The following is a 27,203-nucleotide window of genomic DNA, read 5'->3' as shown; positions in this document are numbered from 1 at the left end:
GCCCCCTACAGGCCTGGAGCACTTCTGTTGTATTGACTGGATTTGCAGCGGTTTTCTTTTGCATGTGTTTTCTGGGTTTGTGTGGTTTTGACTTTGTATCGTTTCTGTATTTGCAGTACGTTTGATGTTAAGGCATTTTTTTCCGCCCTTTTGCAGCACATTTCTCTCATTTGCACCGCATTTTCGTTGCATGTGTTTTTGAATTTGCATCGTTTCAGAATATGCAGCCCGTTTCTTCTCATGGAAACCGTTTGGGACGTTGCAGCGGGATTACCCTTGTCGATTACCGTTTATCACCCTAAAATAAGCTGTCCTTTTTTTGCTAAAACACAAAATGTTCCCATGTCGGGAATGTCGTGGAGTGCCATTTTGAAACTGATTTATTTTGGACTTAAAGAATTTGATTATATTTGAACCTGAAGACAGTTTGAGCTGGAATAGAAACATTTTTTTACGTGGAATTTGCACAAAAAGACTTTCAAAGTTACTCAGAAAGCTGCTTTAATTAAACAGATAACTTTATTCCAGAGTATTTAGCATTACATTGTCCACTGTAGGGGTGTAAGAAAATATTAATGCACTTGCAATATTACAACTTAATTTTGCAGACGCTTTTTGTCCAAGGTGACGTAGCTACATCTTAGAGTTGTTATTCCTCTCGGTCAGATTGCACAGAAAGTAGAGCTATGATGTTGGACGTTTAAAGGATTGTGAAAAATGCAAAAGCAGATCTCACTGTTGTGATTGCATAAAGATTTGTTTACTTAGATTTTATACACAGATATGTGTTTCTAGTTTTCTTAGAATCTGATTTAAAAAGTTGCTCTCTGTCAGAATTTATTGACTCGTAACCCATGTATTGTGATACTTCATATAGTCTCCCATAGTCTTTTCACTCATCATAGTTAACCAGTAAAGCTTTTGTCTTTTCTTTTTCCAGCTAAAATGTGATATTTTATAATTTGCCCTCAACTTTAAAGGTTAAACAGAGAACAGTTTCCCTTGAAGAGAAGATAATCTCTGACGTGTGCAGCTGCTGCTTTCTGCTCACGTCTCAAAGGCAAAAACCCCTCGACCCTTCTCTTTCTTGTCTTTGCTGAGACAAAATCCTCCATCTAGTTTTATAATTGAGATAAAAATAGTGAAATTCCTTCTTGTATTCCCTCAAGATGACAACAAACACAGGGTTTAACTTGTACTCTTCATGAATGAGTTCAGTGATGTTATAAAGGCGATTAAAATCTATCAGTTTGGTCTCATCCACCTTAAAACTCCCGCATCAAACCGACCCCACGGGCGATACCAAACTGTGCACCAGTTTCTAAAAGCGCCTCTCAGCGTGGAGCTGTTCAGAAATGATTCTGTTTAAACATCTCTGTGTCATCGCAGCCTGAAACGGACCAGAACCAAAGTTTGCAGAACGTTAATAATCAAAGAATATATTACACATTATGGTGTAGTATTTCAGCTGAGTACAGTGCAGCCAACAGAGGCCACCTTGGCACTCCTGGTACTCCTGCTGTCTAATAAAATACATGTGTTTCTGTTCTGATGCCTGCTGTGAGGATCCAGTCTGTCCTCTGATTCATCATCAGATCAGATTTTGGGAATCCATTCAGTGCACATAAGTGAAAATGAGTCGTTTCAGTCCTGAATCACACATTTTATTTAATTATTTCCATCCTGTTGAGCTCTTTGATGGTGAAGTGTGTCTGGCTTTCAGATTGTGACCTGTTGATAGGACGACGTTAAATGTTTCATATTTCAGGATCTGAAGATGTCACACTGATGACGTCTGTAGTGAGAAAACATCAGGTGTCGTAGCAGCTTTGTTGAGCATAGAAACACTTGTGACGTCTTTCTGTAGCAGATCTTTTTCTTCCAAAAAACTTCAAAATTTAGTCTGTTAAAGGGTTTGTGCAGTTATTTTAAACCTGGGCGCTATTTTTACATATTTTTGGGGTCTAAATGACTTATTAGTACAAAATGTTTTTGAAACTAAGTGTCTGACAACATTACAGAAATTATCCCTACATATATAGACCTTTTTGTTACAGAGAAAGAGGATTGATGTCTACAAAGACAGCAGACTCCATTGATAAAAACAGTGATTTTACCTTGCTTAAAACAGGAGTTTCTGCCTCGATCAGTTAGCGTCTTTATGTTATCGTGTGACTTTTTTCTTCTGATTCAAGACAATATTTGTGTAACACACAAAAACACAAAAAACACTGAATGACTGAGCAGCAGTAGAGCAGCAACTCCTGCGTTAAGCGAGGTGAAATTACTGTTTTTGTCAATGGAGTCTGGTGGCTGTGAAGAGAGCGATGTAACAGCTGCTGACAAAACAGTGATTTTTACCCTATGGAACACAGAGCCTGCTGAGTGTGTTATTGTGTGTAACAAAAAAGAATGTGTTGGATACAAAGCAACCATTCAAAACACAAAAGCTTTATTTACATTAGAAACTTACTGACCAATTGAGGCAGCAGTAGAGCAGCATCTCCTGGTTTCTGTGAGGTAAAATGACTGTTTTTGTCAATGGAGTCTGGTGGAGATCTTTGAAGAGAGCAATGTAACGTCTGTGTCTGTGTCCACAATCTACAATCCAGAGCTGGGACTTTAAGTTTTTGATACACTGAGAAGGCGCTCCCGGGAGCTGTGGGGTCGGTGGAGAATAAAGATTTCAATATTTACTGTTTTTGACGATTCTACTTTTCTCTCCTGTGTATTTGAGTTGGTGGAGTAACAGAGCTCCCCTCACAGCATCACTGTCTGAATGTGTATTCTCTTTTCAGTGTGTTTGTTTTGTGTGCGTCTCTGGAAGTAATGCATATTATGTCCGTTTGTGTCCACAGATGCAGTGAAGGGATAGAAGATGAAAATACACAAGAAGGACAAGCAGCAGGTTAGTGTTGAGTACACACGCACACACACACACACACACACACACACACACACATGCGCACACAGTTGCACATTAGAAAAGTAGGTCATTTCTAAAAACCTTTAAACACACTGAGCAGCTTTGATTCTAAATAAAACATGTTTTTAAGCTTTAATATTGAGAGTGTTCAGCGTGAACGTTCTGACATATTCTGGATCACTTTAATGCAGTAACACATGTGCAGCTTAACCCCAGGCTGTGGGGTTATTTCGACTGTTTACATGCATGAATGGAGGCTCCTGTAGCATTAGACACTTGTAAGACAGATGCTCCCACCTCTGTTTAACCCTCAGAAGGCTCTAAAACAAAGAGCACTAGTCAGACTCTGAAGAAGAACCAGGCCGTTGATCTAAATGGAAGAAGCGGCTGCACTCTTCCAAGCAGCTGACTTCGACAGGAGGATTTTAATGCACAGAAAAGTTGCAAAAAACTACTTTTTGTTTCCCCTTGTTTCTAAATAGACTTACGTAAGAAAAGTAAAGCATGAACATTTTTTTTAACAGTGAAATGTATTGTGCAGGATTGCAGTTATGCCTTTACCCAACTCAAGACCTTTAAAGGAGCTTAGAGGTCCCAAATGTGGCAACCTCTCTCAGACTCTCTCTCAGACTGCAACGAGCTTCCTGTTGAGATTATTTCCCATCATGCACCTGGTATAAATTTACCAGAAGAGTAAAGAATAATGGAGCAGAAACAGAAGCGGCTGCCTTTCTGTGTGCAGTGGTTTGTGTTACCTGCAGTGATTGAGGCTGTAATGTTAGCATTACAAGCTAGCAGGCTGCTAGCGAAGCGCTTCCTTCCTCTCTACTCTAACATCAAGTGAGCGTTAGTCTGCGTCTTACTCAACAAGGACAGCGCTCCTCACAGTCCCCTCTAGGTATCGTTAAGATTTTTCCGGTAGTACTACTCATATCGATACTGCTTAACGAACTGGTTTATTTTCTAAAATGTAAAATAAACAATTGTTCATAGCAAAAGAAACAAGATTAGAACAGATCAATATTATAGACTCTCTATAGTTGTGACGATGGAAATATAAAACAAATTTGGCTGGCTGGTAGTGGACGGGGCTTATCAATTAGCCCTCCACCATCATCACAAGCAGGATCTCTTGTGTGCGACTCGATGCCATGAAATAACTCTGACTTCATGTGGATTGTCAAGACAAAGAGAGGACTGTGAGAGAGCTCCGGCAGTTTGGGATGATGAAGTTGCTTGAAAAGTTTATTGGTGTAAGGATTATTTGGCTTTGTTGGATAATGGGCTGCTCTGTTATATTAGCACTACCCTCCCGGTCTATTTGCTCTCCCTTTAAGATATCCAAACTTCAAAGATGAAAGAAGCTGAGGTCTTATAGCATATTGTCACGTGGTTGCAGATCCATTCAATAATGCTAAAGATGAAGCTTATATGCAGAATGTCGTGATGATTTTTTAGCTCTCTGCAGCACAGGAAGGAAATATTCTTGCTTTCAGTCCTAAAAAAATGGATGAAATCACTTCCTGTTTTCTAACGAGTGCACTATTTGTCTCTGTGTTTGGTGTGAAACAGTGAGCACGGGAATAGAAAGCTAATAATTAGCTTTTATTACACTGTTTTGTTTGTTTACACTTTAAAATGCACAGGATGGTAGAAAAAGTAGTGCACATGTAAAGCTTTGAATCTGAACCTACTTCTCATTATAAACTAGTTAACCTCACTGTCCAGGTGTATTGAACCTCGTCCCTCGTGCTGTCACAGACTTGTAGCTCTTCTGTTTGAGGTCTTTCAGTCTCCCTCCCTGTTGCCTCGTGGTGACGTCCTGCTGTTTGTAATATTTATGAGTCGGTCTGAGTCGGAGTGATGACTCAGACAGTTTTTGTTGGTGTGAGGTGACACAGCATCTCTCAGCCGAGCACAAGGCCGACACACTGCAGAGACAGGGAGTTAGCAGAGAGTTAGCGTGGCTATAACTGGAGCACATGATCGTTAGCGTCTTTATTTGGTGCTTTTACACTCTTTATTTTTACATCAGTGACTCAAAGCTTCCCGTTTGCTCGTTAACACAGCTGCTGGCACGGCTGAGTTTTGTTTTATTCTCCCTGTTTCTAACAGACGTCTGTTTAAGATGTTTAATCTGTTATTGGCTGAAATCTTAATGCGTGTTCATTTGACTTGTGTGGAATCATCAGGCTCCTTAATCAATAATGAATCAGGTGAAGTGACTTTTTATGAGCCTGTTCTTCACTATTATAATGCTTGTATTGATCGTTTTCTCATTTACAGGAGCTTTATTGTTTAAACAGTGAAGTCATGATGTTTAAAGATGAAGGTACACAGAGGGAGGAGTTTCTGCGTCTTTAAGTGAATGTATCCTGGTTTACAGAGTGTGCAGTTTAGAGCTTGTGTACAGACGCTAAGTGTTGATAATTTCACATGCTGCAGTGATTGTCTCTCTGTTATCTCATCTACCTGTCAGGTGTTCATCAGATTATCTGGTTATCGGTCTGAAACATCTGAAAACAACAGAGATAACGTCACAGCAGCAGAGAGGACTCTGAGGAGGAACTGGTGGGCATGTGTGTGTGTGTGTGTGGAGACGTTAAGAGAAGCTGTGCAGCCGTTACTTCATTTTGGAGTTTGAAAGTCTGTATGACCAGTTAATGAACTAGCTTGATGTTTGTTTCTGTTTGTGTTTGTGACACTTTATGAGCTGGGATTGATGGTTGACAGAAATGTACAGAATACAGTGCAGACTGTGTAGCGCTGCACACCTTTGACACCACAGTTATAGACACGTAGCTATAATATAATTTGCAATAGATGAGAGCAGCCACGCGTCACTTCCCGTTGGCCAGAATGACCACGCCCCACCACGGAGGGTAAAAGAGGAGGTCTGTGGCTTCAGGAGGCTTGAAAATGGTATACTGTGGGACCCGGTGTTGTGTTTCCTACTGGTTTTCGAAACAACTTAAACCAGCGATCGTTGTGTTTACAGCTGCAGGAGCTGTAGTCTGCCTCCGTCACCAGATTCTTCACACATTCGCCAACGAAATTCTGTCGATTTTCATGTCGCATCTCATGTAAAATGTGGTGAAAATCAAGTGAGCACTTCATCTAAATTACTGGTTACACTGAGCTTATGTAGGAAATACTCGATAATATGATCACTTTAATCCTGTAAGTACGGCTACATTAACCACTACACTGCAGCCTACACTACTACACTAAGCATTACGACAAATAAATACTTTTTAACAGTAACCATCTAACTCAGGTAACACAGTTTAAATACACACAGTAGTGTATGTGATGCCAGTTTATGACACCTCCGTTTACAAGATGGGGACGTTCACCATTTATAATGAAGGCAGACATGAGGACACTCATGTTCACCTATAACCTTGACTATTTTAATGTCACGACGCCGATTGTTGATCAGAAAAGTCTTAATACACCTGTTTGTTGACTGGCTATTGGATTTGGGGACTTAATAGCGTTAAAATTCCTATTTACTGCCATTCATATTAGAGGGACTGCTTTCACCCGAAAGGGGGCGGGGCCACAACTTTTGGGCAAAGTACCCAGATGGGTATCTATGCCCGTTCCTTGACGAGCCCTCCTCTTCTTCTTTTTCTTCTTCCTCTACTACTACTTTTTCTTCTTCTACTTCCACTAATCTTCCCTCCTGCTACTACTACTTCTTCTTCTTCTACAACTACTTTATCTTCTTGTTCGACAACTACTTTTTCTTCTTCTACTGTTGCTTATTCTTGTACTGCTTATAGTTCTTTTACGACTTCTGCTCTTTCTTTCCTTCTTTTTTATCGTTCTAGTGTTTTTCTTCTCCTCCTCCTTCTACTTTCTTTCCTCCTCCTTAGATACTCCCTCCACTCCTGTTCTTAAAGGGATGGTGAATCATTGACTGTATCTGTTATAAATCTGCAGTAAATATTGAAACATTTTCAGAACACGAAGTTTTCAGCAGTCACGTCCGTCTCTCCAACAGCCCGCGGAAAGTTCATGGCGGCATATAAACAGAGAAAAGATGCACGTGCTCATATTTGTCATCGATGAATGATATAATGAAATTAATTGTGAACTACTTCTATGTTCCATTAAATATTATGATTGACTAATTGATAAGTCCACCCTGGTTCCTGCACATTCTAACACAAAGTCCCACATCATCTGCCATATATCCATGCAGGCAGCGTTCACACTGTAGTGCTCCCTCATGTGATGGATGCATATTAAGGGAACGTCTGTTCACTTTTTTCCCTCCAGTATTTTTCCTCCACGTTTCATGAATCAGCAGGAACAGACAGAATCTGGGTCGTCTGCACTTCAAGGTAACGCCGAGAAAAAAGGAGCGAATTCTCTTCAGTCTGAGGCCCAGATCCTCTCGCTTTGATCCTCTCTGTGTGCTCACCAGAACAGCTGAAACGTCTGCAGCGCGTCCCCCGCCTCCTCTTCCTCCCTCGCCTCCTCCTACTTCTCTCCTTATTTTCTTTTAATTTGACACAACAGGAATGCATCTGTTATCTCAGGAGAAATTCCTCTTTTTGGTGGAATCTTTGGTTTCCATACGACTCTTGTTTTCTGGTTTTATGTTATCTTATATTGGTCTTGTATTGGTCGTTGGATAGGTCAAATGTAAGAATCACACTTCCTTCATTAACTTAGTTAAAGGAAGTTTTCATTTAAGGAAAATGACAACATATTTAGGCTTTATTGTAGAGGAGAAAGTTATGAACGACAACTAAAGAAGGTCAAGAAAGCAACAAGATCCACAGCTCATTTGAACAGGTGACGTTTCAGATATGAAATCTAGAATAAAAACACATGATTCTTATTTGTTTTGCTTGCAGCCAATCACTGCAAGCGTTGTTTAGTTCAACGTGACTCCCACAGTCTGTGCTGTGTTGACGTCAAGACTAATTCTGCTCTCAAATAATTCCTTTAAGAAGCTGATCGACGTGTAAAACGTAACGGAGCATGTTTTTCCTGCACACGTGTCGACCCCTCACGCAGGAGACAAACAGTGCTGAAATGGGTGTTAGCTTAGCATCAGTGTTAGCCCCGTCCTCTACTCCTGCCTGGTGTTGTAGCTGTGCAAGGAGGCAGCAGCATTGATGAGACTGCAGTGCTCGTGGTCTATATTTGTGACACAGAGACAGACACTGTGTGCGTGTGTGTGTGTGTGTGTGTGTGTGTGGCAGTATTATTGATTCATAGGCAGCGTGAGTGCAGGCAGCCTCCCTCAGCTGCACTCGCTCGGCTGGCAGAGCGTGCTACACTGCAGCACGTCACTGTGTGTGTGTGTGTGTGTGAGAGAGAGAGAGAGAAAGAGAAAGAGAGAGAGAGGGAGTGTTTTTGTGCAAAGAGGAAGAGTGTGTTTGCACAAAAACCGTGTGTTCGTGCTTCTTTTAAAGTTGTTTTTATGTATGTAGCTGCTCATGTTAGCACATTGAGCTGTGAAGCGAATATTTGTGTGTTTGTGTGTGTGTGTAGGTGTGTGTGTGTGTGTTTAAGCAGTGCTGTAGTAAGTCATGTGTGTATGTAGTCATTCATGTAAGCACATTGAGCCATGCAGAGTCCGTGTGGGAGTGAGACAGAAACTGTGTGTGTGTGTGTGTGTGTGTGTGTGTGTGTGTGTGTAGTCACTTGTGTAAGCACATTCAACCATGACGTTATGTTGTGAGTGTGTCTGTGTGTGTGTGTGTGTGTGTGGAAACTGCAGCAGGGTCATTACTGAGCCTGTTAGCTTAGCGGCTAATTTTAGCTTCTAGGTTACCCCTAACTGTGTCTGCAGAGTCGTTTTTTTCTGTCTGAGGAGGGAAAGCAGTCGAGCATGGAGCGACTGATGAGAGAGGAAAATGTTCTTTGTTTATTTTCATGTATTAAAACCCTGTTGCATCTTTTATAGTGCATTAAAGAGGCTGCAGAAAGGGCTGAATGTATTGGTGTCTGAGATTCTCCTGGGGGCTATACTACGAAGCAGGATTTGCGGTTACTGAGGTAACTTCAGGGTTAACTCCGAGTTTTCAGTACTATGAAGGTGGTTCATTTCTTACCGGGGTAGATCACCATGGTAACTTATGCTGAACACCTAACTTGCTCTGGAGCAGTTTATATCCGAGATTAACCTGAACTACACACCACCTACTGACCAATCAGGTCTCTTGATTCAGGAGCTCTGTGAGCAGATCCTGAGAGGGAGGAGGGAGAGAGAGAGACCGGTAAAACACGTCAGCGTATGAGTTTTTAAAATATATTCATGAAAGATATTCATCGTGCTTTACTGATGTACATCTCTAAAACTGAAGCCGGAAGTACTCTTAAGATATGAAAGTAAGCAGTTGTACAGCTTTAAATTGTGTTAAATTTTATAGCCTATTTATTTTATATTTGCTTCATGGGTCCGTTTGATACAGCTGAGAGAATGAGGTCTAAATCTGCCACTAACGAAAATACATCTGTGCAATGTTTTAATCTCATTTAACACACGAGTGTTATAATAAGTATATCATGCTCTAATGATGGGGCAGTAGTATTATTATATTTGCACATTTACATTTTTTGCTATTTGTCCTTCCTGCATTGAGTAGCTGCAGCTGAGTGGACTTTAGTCTGGGTTATGTGTAATTTCTTCATATCCTTCTGAAATCATAGTTTGCTCTGAGTTTGTAAAATGTGCCGATCAGCGTGTTTAGATTGGTCGTTTGCTCCAAACAATGCCTCTTTAATGTGAACGCGCTCATAGAAGCCCTGGGCTGACTTATCGAGTTTGTCTTGTGACTGCTCAGCGCGATCTCCTTTGTCAGGTTAAGTGAAGCCAGATCAGGAAAAGAGACCCTGGGTGTGTTGAACTCGTAGTATACCCCGCAGATGTCTTGAGGTTTAATCAGAAAACAGTCATTTTAAAGTGGCTTTCTTGCCATCTTGCAGACAGACCTGACAAAGCATGACATAAGACTTTTTACAGCATCCTTTCAACCTGTTTATTGTCATTAAATCTCAGTAACATCTGTTTATTTTGGGTTCATAGCGCTGTAGTAAGACAGATTTCAGCACATGTGTGACTTGCTTGATTCAGTGAAACTGCCACTCAGCGGAGACAGATGGACAGGCGCTCCACAGCTGAAACAGAACGCCAGTGGTAGGTGTCAATCAGAGAAATCCTGGTACTGATCCTAGCAAACAGCTCATCAAACTGGGCACTGGTTGATTTTTACAGTCCTGTAGAGTGAGAGGAGATGTTTTAAACTGAGCAGGAGGAGATGACATTTGTTAAATGGATATAAGATGGGTGTCATTGATCTGTGCTGAATCTGGGTGATTACATCTGCGAGGAAGAAGATGTAGAAAAAACATCTGAATAATAAAATAAAAGCATCTTGTTTCTTGTATACGCGACAAATTCTCATTGTGCTGCCTGTCGCACTTCTTTCCTCCTTTAAGAGATAAGAAGTGTTTGTGGGTTGTGTGGAGGTGACAGAAAGGTGAGCAGAAGCAGTGTGTTTCTTCAGCTCGCTCTGTGTCAGGTGAAGTTTGTGGCATCGTGTGAACGTGTCCCAGTTGGCGAGCAGAGATTCTGTTGTTGCTCATTCTGGTCGAGTGTCCTACTTACACTCAAGTCCTTCATCATTTCAGGGAGCGCACTCAGAGATGAAAATGATTCACTTTATTATCTGTGTATTTAAAGGGAAAACACACATAGATATAATCTTAATTCATTCTTAAATAATGAATAACTCGGTTAATAACAGAAACGGACTAAAAAAATAAGAGAAGCTGCTTGAATGAAGACATTTTAATATGACTGGGTACGTGAAGATACTTAACTAGAACAGAACATATTCTCTTTTAAATTGAATGTCCAGTAGAAGTTTGGAGGAGCAGCTGCGATGGACTGCGCTCCATTCCTCTGACATATTTCCTTTTGATGACTCCTTTAAATAGACTTTAATCTGGAGAGCAGATCTGAAAACATCAGTCTGGGTCCTGCAGGTTTGAAGAGGTCTGAGCCTGGATTACTGAGCATTCTTTACCTGCACGGCTGGATGGCAGACGAGGAGGGTCATTATTGATTCAGGTGGATTTTTAAAGCTGGGCTCTGTTTTAACATATTTTAGGTTAAATTGGTAGAAAAACTGTTTAAATGGCTCCTGTGGATGTTTCAGCAGCAGTGAAACAGTTTCTATCTTTAGTTTAACTCAGGTATAGAGGCCACCGGCCAATCAGAGCAGAGTAAAGAGAGGCATGATTCACCTGTCACATCCAATCACCTGATATCAAGTCTACAGAGTAGATTGTTAGACATAGACACGCACAGACAGACAAACAGACAGACAGACAGACAGGCTGTTTATTTATTAAGACAGGCAGACCAACTGACAGACAGACAGTTTATTAAGACAGACTCAGACAGACAGGCTGTTTTTTTATTAAGACAGACAGACAGACAGACAGTTTTATTAAGACAGACAGACAGACAGTTTTATTAAGACAGACAGACATACAGTTTATTTATTAAGACAAACAGATAGACAGAAAGTTTATTTATTAAGGCAGAGACAAACTGTTTATTTATTAAAACAGACAGGCAGACAGACATACTTGAGAAATTTAGACAGACAGCCACCTGATATCAAGTCTACAGAGTAGATTGTTAGACATAGACACGCAATGACAGACAGACAGACAGACAGACAATTCATTAAGACAGGCAGATAGGCTGTTTATTTATTAGGACAGACAGACTCTATATATTAAGACAGACAGACAATCAAGACAGACAGACAGGCAGACAGACAATTCATTAAGACAGGCAGATAGGCTGTTTATTTATTAGGACAGACAGACTCTATATATTACGACAGACAGACAATCAAGACAGGCAGACAGACAATTCATTAAGATAGGCTGTTTATTTATTAAGACAGACAGACAGACAGACAGACAGACAGACAGACAGACAGACAGACAGGCTGTTTATTTATTAAGGCAGGCAGACAGACTGACAGACAGACAGTTTATTAAGACAGACAGACAGACAGACAGACAGACAGTTTTATTAAGACAGACAGACAGACAGTTTTATTAAGACAGACAGACATACAGTTTATTTATTAAGACAAACAGATAGACAGACAGTTTATTTATTAAGACAGAGACAAACTGTTTATTTATTAAGAGAGACAGACAGACTCAGACAGACAGACATGCTGTTTTTTTATTGAGACAGACAGACAGACAGACAGTTTATTTATTAAGACAGAGACATACTGTTTATTTATTAAGAGAGACAAACAGACATACTGTTTATTTATTAAGAGAGACAGACAGACATGCTGTTTTTTTTATTGAGACAGACAGACAGACAGACAGACAGTTCATTTACTAAGACAGACAGACAGACTGTTTATTTATTAAGAGAGACAGACAGACTCAGACGGACAGACATGCTGTTTTTTATTGAGACAGACAGACAGACTGTTTATTTATTAAGACAGACAGACAGACAGTTTACTTATTAAAACAAACAGACATACTTTAGAATTTTAGACAGACAGACAGACAGACTCTAACTATTAAGACAGACAGACAGACAGACAGACAGGCAGTTAGATATTTAGACAGGCAGGCAGACAGACAGGTATACTTTTAGATGAACAAACAAGAAGATACAGATTCCATCCGTCAGACAGACAGGTGGATGGAGAGAGAGTCGGGAACCAGTGATGGCAATGAAAGGGTTACCACAGGGAGCCAGTTTCCAAGGCAACCGCTCCGATACCCCCCTCCATCCCAAACCAACTGGCGAGGACGCTGCTGTGCGTGTGTGTGTGTGCGTGTGTGTGTGCGTGTGTGCGTGTGTGTGTGTGCGTGTGTGTGTGTGTGTGTGTGTGTGTGTGTGTGTGTGTGTGTGTGTGTGTGTGTGTGTGATTCACTGAGATGGTACCTGTGTGTGCAGCTGCACCATCCTCACGACACGCTACAGACACACACACACACACACACACACACACACACACACACACACACACACACACACACACACACACACACACCTGCTCCTCGTCTCACACACGCCTGGACATACATCAACATGACACGCACACACTTCCTGCAGATATAAATACACACACGCGCGCCACATGAACATTTGCATGCAGACACAAACACGCACACACAGCCTGACCCGGCGACTGAGCGTGCTCCGTGCTCTCTCTGGTCTCTAAATACAGATGTTCATATCGCTCTCTCTGATTGGCTGTCAGAGGAAACATGCAGCCGTCTCTGTGACAACCTGTCTCAGACTCGTGTGTGTGTGTGTGTTGTGATGTGTTTTAAAGTCTGTGTTTCCATCAGCTGTGTTGTGATTCAGGGTTTCACAGAATCACAGTGATGAGCCGCTCTGGCCTGTTTTCAGAAACACGATCACTTCCTGTGCCAGAGCTGAAATGTGTTAGTGAGTCTGTTAGAGTTTGTGTTGGAGTGTGTGTCGGTGTGTGCCGGTGACACGGAAACATACGCACAGTCTGTCACATGATGCAGAGATGGACAGAGCTCACAGACAGCAGAGTACAGAGACAGACGGTGCAGCAGCCTGTATGTAACGCTGAGCTGTGTGTATGTCAGACAGTCTGACAGCTGCTGGTCCGTACATGTTTATGTATCTGAAGCCAGACGGCCTGCTCTGATTGGCTGATGACTTCATGTTTTAATGTATGGAGTTTATATACAAGAGGACGCAGCACACTGGGTCTCATTTAGCTGTATGGTATCTGTACCTTTTACTCTTCCAGGTCTTCTGCTTCTACATCTCCTCCTCATCCTCTTTCTCCTTCCTCCTCATCTCCTCCTCCATGGTCTCCTCCTCCTGCTTCTTTTTCTTCTTTAACTTTTTCTCTTCTACTTCTTCTTCTTAACTTCTTCTACTTATTCTTCCTCCTCATCTCCTTGTCCATGGTCTCCTTTTTCTTCTTCTTCTGCTTGTTCTCTAATTCTTCTTCTTCTTTGTGTTTTCTTTTTATCTGTTGTCTTCTTCTTCTACTACTACTGTTTCCTTTACTTCTTTTTCATCCTCATCTCCTTCTCCATGGTCTCCTTCTCTTTCTTCAGCGTTTTCTCATTACTCTTCTCTATGGTCTCCTTTTCTTCTTTACCTTTTGCTCTTCTATTTCTTCTGCTTCTATGTTTTCTTCTTTTCCTCTACCTCCTTCCTCCTCATCTCCTCCTCCATGCTCCCCTCCTCCTGCTTCTTTTTCTTCTTTAACTTTTTCTCTTCTACTTCTTCTACTACTTTTACTTCTTATTCTACTTCTTCCTCATCTCCATCTCCATGGTCTCCTCCTCCTCCTTTTTCTTCTTTTGCTCGTTCTGTAATTCTTCTTCATCTTTGTCTGCTTCTTCTTCTTCTTTGTGTATTCTTTTTATTCTCTGTCGTCTCCGTCTTCTTCTACTACTTAATTTACGTCTTTTCATCCTCATCTGCTTCTCCATGGCCTCCTTCTCCACCTCCTTCTTCTTGAAAATCGAACATTAATAACATTAATATATTATAATTATATAATGTAAGGTGCTTTCAGTCTGGCTTCTGTTCAGCCGTCTGCACCAGAGGAACAACTCTGTAAGGAGCCAACTGTCCATCAGCAGCTTATATCGATGTAAATCACACACACACACACACACACACACTCACACACACACACACACACACACACACACACACACACACACACACACACACACACACACAGATTATTGACTCCCTGTCGTCAATACGACCTTCAGAGTGGATAAAGGCGCATCCTTCAGTTCCTCCTGACACTCAGTGCTCATTCAGTATTGATCAGGTTCAATATTGATAGATCGGCTGATTGTTAAATTGGGGCTCCATTAATAATACTTTCTTATGTCTATAACAGATTACAGAACCAGATTCGTACAAGGTCGTATCTTATTTTACCATTTTTATTCTACTTAATTCACCATCTTATTTTAGTGCAAACTCACAGGCTGCATTCATCTGCTCATCTGGCTTTTCCAGTCTCTGTTGTTTACTCTTCCACTCTGCAAGGTAGGCGCTCATCACATGACACGCCAGCTCCCCCAAAAGTGAAGCCAAAACCTCTCCGTCGCCCCCTGGAGGCGGCTGGAGGCTTCTACGGGCGGAGCAAACGTCAATATCACCGTCAATCATGTTTATTTAATCGGGGGAAGACAAAAGTCTTGATCAGGATTAATATCAGATTAATTATGCAGCCCTATCATGTTATGTATCATAGTGATGTCATCAATGAACATTTAACAACTTTTTTATTTTAGATCCTTTTGAGAGAGAATTATGCAAACAAGGATGTCCTGTTGAGGCTCATTGTGTGAAGGTAGATCACTCTGTGGCTCTGATAATGATGATTATATTTGCCATGGATGTTCTGGCTCTTACCACTTCTCACTTCCTGCTTTAACTAGACTTTAAGGTGATGTCTCAGGCTGCTCACGTCTTCATTAATAGATAGAAACTATCATGTAATCCAATACAGCAGCAGTGAAAACAACTGTTTTTGTGAACACTGCAACAAAAGGTCTGTCAGGCTGCAGTTACTGGTGCTGTTGTATTGATGTCTTTTGTTATCGGCTGATATAAATGAATCAGCTGTCATGGGCGGAAGTTTATTCACATCCAGTATTTAAAATGATTCTGGAGTTTGTTTTTAAATTATAACTTGTAGACTTTCTTTCTCATCTTGTATTCTGCTTTGATAGAAGAGTGAAGCATCACTTACACAGGGTGGATTGAAGCCTCAACAGACTGTCTGAGTCTGAACTTTTCTACCCCCAAATCTGTTCCTGTGGCAGAAACAACGCAGAAGCAGTGATGAAAACTGACTTTGACCTGTCTCTGATGCAGCCTGCAGGAACATCAGCTGATGCAAAGGGTCAGAAACTCCAGATTAAAACACTCCTGACTTCGTCACCAGCTGTGTTTAACCTCCTCAATCCGCAGTCTTTGTGTACGTGACGCAAAGTGATCAGTGCGTATTGAAGCGTCTCTGCAGTTTAGATTTAAATGGATGGAGCCGTGTTCCCACATGCTACGCTGACCTTGAGGTCCACCTACTGGTCATGAATATTTATGGTTAAAGTGTTTATGCAGACAGCGGAGCCTCATTATAATATACACGCATAACATCATATCTAAGCTTCTCTTCCCTCCTCATGTCTGAGCCTTTTATCTACAGGACTGCTGCAGGTCGTGCAGACGAGCAGCAGCAGAGCAGGTGTTTCAGAGTCTGTGCAGCTTTTGCAGGTGTCGCTGAAGATTGTGATAGTCTTTAAAAAGCCTAAAGTCTGACCCTCTCTTACAAAGACTGGGAAGCGTGCAGCCTCTCTGTTTACGAAACTTCAACTAGTTTCCTGTTGGGATTATTTCCCATCATGCTCTTGGTGTAAATGTACAAGAAGAGACACAAACAATGGAGCAGAAACAGAAGCAGCTTTTGTCCACAGCTGTCATTGTGTGTTCAGTGGTTTGTGGTATCTGTGCTAAAGTTAGCTGGGTTAGCAGTATGAGCTAGCAGGTCAGCAGAGAGGCATTTTGCTCCTCTCTTCTTACAACTCTCATTGGAGCTACTATTGCAGGCTAACGCTGTGTGCTAACGGCAAGCTAGCGTCCAACTCTGGGGTCTCATTTAGAGAGAACACGGTGACAGCAGCCCTCCCAGGAGTCCCCTTTACTATCTAGCTGGTTTGCTGCTTACTGTTTGGTGGTGCAGAGACACAATGTTCATATCATCATGCTTAGATATTTGCTTTAACACAGACTCAAACATCAATTATATTAAACATGTTTGACTTTAAGAGATTTAGATACCAAACGTTGGAGATGAAAGAAACGCGTCTCAACTCCTGCAAAACTCTCAGGTTTTCATTCAGACATCTGAAAGTTGTGCAGCAGTCTGGTCACTTAAAACATCGTTGGGTTTGAGGTCGACCCGAGGGAGCCGAAACATTTATGTTCCTGCACGAGGGGAGGCCAAAACCTGAAGAACAAACCCTCCTATAGTATGAAGATGTGACACATATCATGTGAGTGCACGGCTGCAGACGTTTTGTGGCTGTAACTCTCTGTCTTTCATATCGTGTCATTTGTTTCATGTACTGGGTGATGCTCAGTTAGTGACTGGACATGCTGCAGTCATACTGTGATTAATGCTGATGTATAAAAACAGTGTGACACAGCTGACAGTGTTTAGTCACAGTTTCTCCTCCTTCGTGTTGAGTGCTCTCTACAGTCTTCAACAACAGCGTTCACTGTTCAGAGAGTGCGGCTCTTTCTGGGAAAGTTTCTCTGCTTTACAGGAAGTGATGAAATTCATGTTTCAAAAGAAACTACAGCATAGAAAGCAGGGGCAGTTATATATATTCTTAACCACCCCCCCCCCCCCCCCCTTTAATACTGTTTGCGGCATTTACTGGATTTACACTCTGAGCACAGTCACATGTTAGCAGCACTGATGTTAAACTGCTCTCCTGCTGCTGTCTCCTTCCACTGGTTGAAAAACCCACTAACACCCGTGACCTTTTTTGCTTAATGGGAAAGGTTACAATCGGCATTCAGACCCTGCAGTAGACCCGGGTAATTATCGCCTCGGCTCCGTTCGGCATTGATGGGGACACAAAACCCATGTTAACACGCTACTGCGACTCCTTGTCATCTCAGCTACAAATTCTGCCCGTCTCCGTCCGAGCAGCGCTCGAACATCGTTCCAAATATGTAGGCGCCAAGTTTGATAAGCACACTGAATGAGATCAACAGATACAATAAAGACCTAACCACCGTAACATCTTCACTGTTTACTAACCCTGTTTTAGGCACATTTGTAATGTCAGACGGTGACGCAGCAGAAAAGAGACCGACAGAAGTATACTTCACTGGCAATGGGAAAAGAGACAATCGGCATTTATAAGTGGGTCTTCCCGGGTCTGAAAAACCTGCGTCAACACGCTAATTTCGGTGGGAAAGTGGTATAACACTCGCTGCTCTGTGAGACATTGAATCATCAGCCAGTAACATCACAAAGTTAAGAAAACATGGATCATACAGCTCACTGAAAAGCAAATAAATAGTTGTAATACTTAGAGTGTTGGTGGTTCAGAGGTTTAGGATGTGTAGCACAAAGTAGTAGTATTCAGAGGCTGTGGACAAATGATTGGCAAAGTGATGGACATGTTTGATGCTTTATTATCACCATGTTTCATTGTTTCCTTAAACTTTTTTTCTCCATCTTTTCCTCCACTTTTTTTTCTTCTTTAAAACTTCTTTATGCCAACATTTCACATTAAAAGACCATCAGGAAAGCCTGTTTAACTGTTGGACTCTTTTACTTTGAAACATCCAAACAGGAAGTGTTCATTGACAGCTTAAAAACAACTTGTTAAAGTAGAGCTGGAGTAAGTCACAGAATTAGAAACGGTCTGATAATGATAATATTTCTCTTTCAGATGTTCACTGGTCTCCTGAAGCACACTCCTACTCCGGCCTCCTCTGCAGCCTCCTCCTCCTCCTCTGCCTCGGACCAAAAAAGTAACGCACAAACCACAGTTCCCACAATCCCACGGGGTCACCTGGTCGTGGGTCCCAAGGACCAGCTCCGCCTCCTCACCCCTGTGGGCAGCACGGCGACGTCCAATCACTGCGCGGCGTCCGGGGCCCACGCCACTAAGCGCTCTGGAGGTGCCCCTAGACCTCCTTCCTCCTTGAGCGAGGAGGACGATGGAGGAGGAGGAGGAGGAGGGAGGGTGAAGAAGAAACGAAGGAAAAAGGACAAGAGAGAGCGGGAGAGAGGAGCGGAGGCGGCGGACAGGGAGAGCAGCAAACCAAAGAAACGAAAAGAGGAGAAGGAGGCGACAGTGGTCACACTGAGGAGGAGCAAGGAGCCTAAGGAGCCTAAGGAGGGGAAGGAGAAAAGGGAGCGAAGGACAAAGGGGAAGGAGGGAAGGAAGGAGAGTAGGACAGAGCTGAAGAATGTGACAGGGGGGAGAGCGGCAGGTGGACAGGTGGCCTCCGGAGCAGCCCAGGTGCCTGTAAAGGTGCCTGGGAAGAGAGGAAGGAAACCCAAAGTCAAAGTCCTGCCTCCTCTACCGCCTAATCAAGGTAATCAGGGTGTGTGTGTGTGTGTGTGGAGTGGAAGGTGCAAAGTGTTTTTCTGTGGGAGGATGTTATGTTTTATTTGTGGGGATGCACAATGTTATCGGCACGTTAGCGGTATCTGCAGATTATGGCTTGAAAATGGCGATATTTTCTGCCGATAACACTTTGATTGTGCCTGAATGCTCGATGATTCCCTAAAAAAAGAAAAGAAAATGTTAAATACAAATAAATACGAAATGTTATACATAACCCAAGTTTAAGTAGTTTTCTCATATTGCCCACTAAATGTGTACATTTCAAAAAGCACTGTATTATGTTATTTCTGCCTCTGCCAGTGGGCCACAACAATAAGAGTAGGCATGTTATCAAGTCCACTACAGGGGAGATGATGATGTTCTCTGCAGCAATGAGGTGGAAAAAAACCATGTGCCTAATATATCGGTATCAAAATTGGCAAAAAGGGTTGGAAAATATCGGCATATCGGATATCGGCAAAAAATCCAATATCGTGCATCCCTATTTATATGTTATGTTGAGACTTTCCTGAATTGATTTGTCAGTTGGTAGGAAGTTTAACAACCAGTTTATAAAGTTAATAACTAGGTCTGCAGCCAACGACTCTTTGATAGTCAACTCATCATTGATTATTGAAGCGATTAATCGACTAATCAGATAATGAGTCGCACAATTAGCCCTCAGCTTTAAATGTAGTGCGAGGTTCTTTTAAGTGTGTGCTAACTAACGATTAAGACAATAAATATTCTTCATTCAAAAATATGTCTTTAATAAACATTACTGACGTGCTCCTGTGATAAACAAGGTCCACTTTACAGATCCTGCAGGCGATCCTTTTTCCCTTTTCGTTGCAGCGTTGACGGTGTTGCATCGGCCGCCGCCATTCTGCTATGTTCTGTTTACCTGTCTGGTTACCCGGTCGCTGTTTTGCATGAACTCTCAGCAGAGATAGTAAGGATGAGAGACGGCTCACCCCTCAGCAACTCGGCTCTGGAAAACGATGTTATGTTCGCACACAGTATGAAAAACACGCAATGACGTAACCGATGATTATCAGCTATTAAATTCATTGGCAGCTAATGTCATGGACTTTTTTTCTCGACCATATCTGTATTGGTGTTTTTACAGTTACAGATCTTTAATGCTGTCCTGGGCCAAGTTGCTCAAAAGTTTAAATCTGGGTCAAAATGATCCAACAAAAACTGCTCTGACAACCTGCTGCGTGCTGCAGCCGCCTCAAATCAATCTTTTTTACAAGCTCGTGATTAATGTTTGTCCCTGCAGCTCTGCAACAGGATCCAGCCATATTCAAACTGCACTTTAAATGATGTTTGTTTTAAATCTTGCTTTAATCTGCAGTTGATTCCAAACCAAGCTCAGTGATCTGTGGGGATCACGGATCAGCTGTGCTCCGTTACATTTTTATTCAACTGATAAACAAAGCAAAGATCAGACTGAAAGTTTGATCAGTATCAGCTCAGTATTGTGACAGTAACAGTGTTTATATTCGCCTCCTACGCCCCTAAAGCATTTAAAGTCTGTTTGAATCTTCGGTGCGTTCATTCAGACTGACGTGCTGTAATCAGAGGTGTGTTTGTCACAACGAGCAGCGGCGCAGGAACATTTCAGCTGTAATTGAACGGAACAGACGATGACTGTTCTGTTCTTTAATGTCCTTAAATCATGATCAGACATGTTGGAATAAATTAATGTGATTATGATGTGATTGTTACATTTAATTAAGAATAAGTATGCATGCTTGTGTGTGTGTGTGTGTGTGTGTGTGTGTGTGGGCGATGCATTAGCTCTCTGTCAAAGCTGCAATTTTGAAAACCTAATAAGATGAAACTGTTTGTTATGGAAGCAGATGATGCTGAATGTCCTTCAAACATACAGAATAATGGAAAATATGAATTCTATAAATAATACACATTTTATTTTGAAGCTAATGAACTCACCAAAAAGATCTCATTTAAATACATTTGACTCCTCTTTGCTCCCGCAGCACCTCCTCCTCCCCCGGGTCTCCACACTAAAGCCACCGGGAAGGTCAACAGCAAGAACCATGGCCCGGCCAACAGCAAGACCCCCGTCCCCTCAGCGCCAAAACAGAGGGGCCGCAAACCCAGGTGAGATATTATTCACAGTTCATGGAAGGGAGGGAGATTAATGATGAAGAAAAGAAAGAAGGAGTCTGTGCTCGAAAAACCCTGAAGTGGACACTGATGAAGTGAGGAGAGCCTGAAAGAGCAGAGCAGCAGTAAAACTGTCATCCACAACAAATGATGCTCTTTTTCTCCGGGAGACTCTGAGAGAAATATTTCACTTGAAGGCTGTTTTTGTTCTTTATTGTGGAGTCGGAAAAGATGGTGAAAGAGTTTTATTACCCGTTTCACGTTAAAATTCCTGACGGTTAGTACTACCGTGTTCAATTGTAATTATCAGGATAATCGCGTTTGATAATGGCGCTTTGAAAAAGGTAAAAACTAAGCATCTCCCAGCATAAAAATGTGGGTTTGTTTACAGCAGTGATTCCCAAACTGATGAATCTATACCAAACGTCACAAACACAATGAAATATGAAGAATCACATCTCTCCCTCGGCTACGCCGTCCCACACTGGCCGTGTGTGTGCGCCGCAGGTAAACTAAACACTCCGCCGCACGTCTGCCCCGTGAGCGGTCCGTTTAAGTGGCCACAGCTTTAACCAGCATTAAATTGAAAGCCTCAATCATCCACCGGACATTCCGTCTGACAGTAGCAGCAGCGTCAGGTGCTTGTTTACAGTTTCAAGGCAGGTGACACACAGACTGTCTGTGTGTGCTCTGGCGAAGAGCTGTGCTAACATGATATCAGGCTGACTTTTCCTGTTGCACCAAGCAGCACTGAAGTAGCAGTTTTACATGTTTCATTTAATTTGCTTCTTTATCACATGTCCTGCGATGTGACTATCACAATTGTGTTGGTTGTTTCAGCCTATACTCAACTGTCATGCCAAACAGAGTGGCTTTACTAAAGTTGCATCTGTTCCATCAAATGCTCAACTCGCCTCTTATAAAGTAGCTGTGTTGTGACCAAGTCATCTTTGCTCAAGTCCCAAGCAAATCTCGAGTCATTTTTTCTTGGGCAAGTAAAGTAACGAGTCGAGTAATTGGTACGACTGATAAGGCTTCTCTTTGGGGGAAAAAAACATCAGGTTGCTGGGGGCTTTGATGTTGCGTGTTGCCATAGCGAGGAGTTTGACTGACAGCCAGCCATCCATTCATGACAATCACATACCGGGGAGCTCTTTGAGTCATCCAGTCATGATTCCCAGTTTGCGCTTCATACATACTTGATAGTTAAACAGAAACTTGACAACATTGAATTATATCATTTTATATTAAACAGCTAACATTCAAACTCATGAACACACGCAAGTCATCAAGCCTCAAGTCAAGTCGAGTCTCAAGTCATTTATTTTTTGTCAAAGCCAATTCTTTTGAACGGCTCTTTTGGAGCTCTTTTTCTGCTGTTTCTTTTAACATTTTACAAGTGCGGGATTTTAAATATGCGTGTGTTGACACGGGAGGATGTAGTGCAGGCGCGTTTGCGAGTCTGACCGCTACGGAGCCATAAGATCCGGCTCCCTTCAAAGAGCCGTAATTCCCAACACTACGAGACAAGCTGCTGTATATATTTAGACTGTGTGTGTTGTACATGCATAATGCATTCATGACACACTTTTCTAATCACAGCAGACAGCCGAGGATATCCAGACAGTTTTCAAAATAAAACTTCCTGTGCAGACAGCAGATCAACTTTTAACAACACTGCTCATTGTTAAAGCCCCCTCTCTGGAGTGTATTGTGTTTGCTTTGATGTAAGGCTGGGCGATGTAGCCTAAAATGTAAGTCTTTACACTCGATTTAACCAACGTCTCCCACTCCGACACAGTCAGACAGTGTGTGTCTCTGACTGAGACGCTGTCATAAATGAGTCGGGCTGCTATTGTCAGTTGTCAGAGCTTAACAAACACTCTACAGCAGACTGGTCTGCTCAAGGTCGGATGTTTGAAATCTTTTCAAACGGCTGAGGACACAAACTCCTCGCGTTAAATAGAAACATGATTCTCGTTTTTAAACATGAAATTTAAGTAAATTCAGATCATCTGATAAATCTGATTTAATCGTCTAGTTTGACGCTGCATGAAGGATGTAGAAAGCTGTGTCATGAGCCCCTTTTACATTCTCAGTTCAAGCCGAGACTGTTCCTCCTCTGTCACATCTTTAATGTGAAACGCACGGAGGCTGAATGGAGCGAAGTTGTTCCTCCTCGACGCCAGTTTAAGCGGTGGAGCCGGTAGGACACGTGTATCTATTTAATAACACACACTGGGGCGGCTTTGCTGCTGTGTTGCATGGTTCAATTTGAAATGGCAAAGGCGGCCTGACGGAGGAGCTTCGTTACGGCGCCATGGCAGAATCACAATGAAAAAAGACGTGCCCTCATGTTATCGCTGCATTACCACACCAAACATTCATCAAACCCTTAACCTCGGCTGGAACAATTGATTAGTTGATCAACAGAAAATTAATTTGCAACTTTCTCAAATCAATGTGCCTGTTTGATCCTTATTTGTTGTTTGTGACGGTAAACTGAACATCTTTGGTGCATCTAAACATCTGTAGGATATATCAATCTGTATGAACACATCAGTCTTTCAGCTGCACACCTAAACTTTACCACCTGAAGTCTTCCACCTGAACAACATTTAAATAAAAGCTCGCAGCTGAACTCAACCTTCTGTTTTTGGTAAAAACAGCCACAGTGTTTCTGTCTGAGTGTTTTTAACCCTCGGGGGATCCAGCAGAAACAGTCTCTCTGTTTTACAGCTTGTCATCTTTACAAAGATCTGTCTGCTGATGGCAGCGTTTCTTTTTACACAAACAGTCACTGTCATTCCCATCTGTCTTCTTCTGAACCATCTCATGTTCGTTTCATCCCTTAAATTGTTCCCTGTTCCCTCTTTTTCTGTCCGCTTCCCTTTTTTTCTTCAGCTTCAGAAATGTAGAGCTTTTTATCAGGATACAAAGTCAGAAGAGAGATGAAGAGGCACAGTATCATGACTGCAATAACGCGCTGTTTATGATTGTCTCGCTTGTTCATCCTGCAAAGAAACTGTTGGAAATATTTCTTCTGAGGTTTTAACAGATACATAATGATTACAAGTTAGTAAGTCATAATCTGGAAGATTTCCAGTTACATAAATGTCTGATACTCGTGTTGCATGCTGCTGCACATCTACAGGTGAGAAGCTGTACCACAGCAAGTGTGCGTCTGTGTGCAGGTGTGTGCACGTTTCTAATGTCTCACTGGTTTCCACAGTCACATGACACAGTCCATCTCACTATTTCAGAGCTAATTTATCAGAAAACTTTTATTTAGATGTTTTTTTAATAGTTAGATTATAAATACTTCAAACACATAAGCAGCTTGTGAGTGAGTTACTTTTTAAGTAACGTTTTTTACTGACTTCTCTTACTCTGATTTTTGTGCCGTATAGTTTTGGAGAAATGTGGCACTAGAATTATCTTCGGGATGAATGAAGCTTAGTCTCATTTTAACTGATCTGATTGATTTTTCTGAACCCTGAAGTCCATAAAAGGAAGATTATTTAATGTTCAGTTGCCACAGCGACTTATAGAGGGCGACTTGCTTTTTATTGTTGAAAATTATTTTCTGTGTTTCTGGGTTCAGTTTGTGCTCCAAAGCAAAAGTTTTCTTTATCTAGAGACCACAGTAACAGAGACAGCACTTCAAGGAAAAGAAATATATATAACATTGAAATGTGGTACCAAAAGATATCAGACTCCCTGATTTACAGATATGGAAAGATAAAAGACAAAAATTCGAGAAGAACAGACGTGCTGATGCTTTATTGCAGGGTTAAAGGGCCAGTTCACCGATGTTAAACCTCTGTCCTATCATGCTATTATGGGAAGCTAATGCCATTATGGTAGGAAAAAAATGCAATTTGCCTCTGTGCCTTTGGAGGATGCTGTCCACTTCTCCAATGGGCCCTGGAAAACCTTAAAACGCGTCATCTGGCAGAGGGAGCTCGCTAAACTACACTTCCTCAATCTCGGACGACTGCCTCCGATGTCACGTCTCGTTCAAAATCATCAGGTTTGAAATGTAGACTGCAGACCTGAAGTTTTTTTAGACGATCCACCGGTGTATTCTCGTCGTATTTTGGATTCTGTACCGCTATGAGCGGTGAAACGGTAGTATTCCAGCGTCTCTCGCCGAGCCGTTCCTTTCAGAGGGAGGGCCGCAATGCACGCTGGGTGTTTTAGGAATGTAGAATGGGCGAAACCACGAGCTGTTTGTACAACTTTCTCCACAGCTATGCTGCCAATTTAAAAAATTATTGCTTCTATCGATTACAGAGACCAGCTTTGACTGAGAGTGGCTTTTTTCAGGGATGAATTTCTCCTTTAAAGTTGTGTCGTGGATTGGTAATCAAAGTGTAGTTTGGAAATATACTTCTGCTTGATTTCTTAGGCGTCATGAAACTTTATTGTAGAAGAAAGAAAAGGAGAATGAAAAGAAAGAAACAAAGAAAAAAGTCAGTCTTCTCTGATAGAAGAAGAGAAATATAATCAAAGCTGAAAGAGTGGGAAGAAGAGAAAGAACAAGACGTTAGAAATAAAGTGAGAATAAAAGAGAAAAGATGAGTCACTGATGTGAACGTCAACAGAGGATGGATGAGAGATAAAAGTTGTCAATGAGTGTTAGAGAGAGAGAGAGGAATAAAAAGGGATGAAGAGAGATGAAAAAAACAGAGGCGATGATATGAAAGCAGAGAGAGAGAGAGAGAGAGAGAGAGAGAGGAGGGAAGAGTGACTGAGGTTCACCACCAGGTCGGTTCAGTTTCAGGTCATGTTCAGGTAACAGCAGACACAGGGAGATTAGAAAATCCTCATGTGGGGCAGATTTAAGTCCATCTTTATCTCTGTCTTTGTCTTTTCTCTGCTCACTTTAAAATAATAATCTGGGACACGACACCTCTTTTCTCCCGCTTTGTTCACAGCTGCCGGTACAATCCCAAAGTCGCTCTCTGCAGCTCAGAGTTTATTAAAACAAGAATATGACTTCTAATGTATCAATGGTGACGTCTTAAAGTCCATGGTAGAGAGAGCTAATTAATCAGGCAGCATTAAAGAGAAACATCCTGCTGTTTATTCCTAATCCTGCTTTACACTGAAAATATGCCATAGCACCTTAAACTTGATTTATGGTATATATCGGGTTCCACGTGGTAGCTTGATGTGCACGTTAACAGAAACTACAGACCACAACAGCTGTGATTGGTCCACTTGTGAGCTTCACATAAACACCAAAGGGTTACACCAGGATAAGTGGTATAGATGATGGCGTAGGCGTATCTTGAGTTCATATTTTTCAGTAATTCAGTTAAAGTTACTGCTGTTAAACATTAATGCCTCAAACTCCATCATGACCCTGTTCAGGCAAACGCACGATTACAAGTTAACTTAAATACAATGTGACAGACAGATATACTTTCCTTCAGTTTTCTCTCCATTTCATGATGATTAAATGAGGCTGGGCATTAGCTTTATCAAGAGTTAGCGTTAAATTAGCTTTACCAGTGGCGTTAGCTTATTAACAGCTTTACTATCACGATATACTGTCCTCCGCTGCTTTCTCAGCGACCCGGCTATGGGCCCATCACAAAACGGAGAGGAGAGAAAATAGACGGAGTTTCAGTCCGTTATGTCTGTTTTTAAATGAACGTTAGAAACGGGTCCGTAATCGTGCGTTTGTCCGCGTAAACGGACACTAATCTACCGGAGGCGGACACACCATCAGCATTGCACAACAAACAGATACTCTTCATTGAAAAATAAGTTATGTTTGTCCCAATGGAGCCCGGAGCTGGCATAACTTCCTGTAACTCATCACGTGAGCTACACAAGCTGCGGCATTGGCTGGCTGCCCTCTGTGACGTTTTCACAGCCGCATGCGGTGCATCATAACATAGACCCAACTAATCGATGATGAAATTAATTGATTAGTTGATGCAGTCAGCAG

The 27,203-nt window shown here is 41.9% G+C and overlaps 1 protein-coding gene across 5 annotated transcripts in view; it reads left to right on the top strand.

Annotated features, from left to right (window-relative positions):
* The window catches only part of chd6 (chromodomain helicase DNA binding protein 6), an 82,546-nt gene that overhangs the window by 16,174 nt on the left and 39,169 nt on the right, over nucleotides 1-27,203 (top strand). For all 5 annotated transcript variants that reach the window (XM_069679032.1, XM_069679034.1, XM_069679035.1 and 2 more), the window contains exons 2-4: nucleotides 2,859-2,908; nucleotides 18,443-19,094; nucleotides 21,112-21,235. In XM_069679032.1, coding sequence (XP_069535133.1) covers nucleotides 2,879-2,908; nucleotides 18,443-19,094; nucleotides 21,112-21,235 — 806 coding nt within the window. In that variant the 5' untranslated portion in view covers nucleotides 2,859-2,878. The remainder of the gene's footprint in view (nucleotides 1-2,858; nucleotides 2,909-18,442; nucleotides 19,095-21,111; nucleotides 21,236-27,203) is intronic.

The sequence above is a fragment of the Semicossyphus pulcher genome, unplaced genomic scaffold (genome assembly GCF_022749685.1).
Source record: "Semicossyphus pulcher isolate SPU_LCO1_2020_fin unplaced genomic scaffold, fSemPul1.0.p SCAF_3, whole genome shotgun sequence".
In the NCBI taxonomy this organism is placed as follows: Eukaryota; Metazoa; Chordata; class Actinopteri; order Labriformes; family Labridae; genus Semicossyphus; species Semicossyphus pulcher.
Note: the sequence above shows the minus strand (reverse complement) of the source record. Positions and strands in the feature narration are given on the sequence as shown.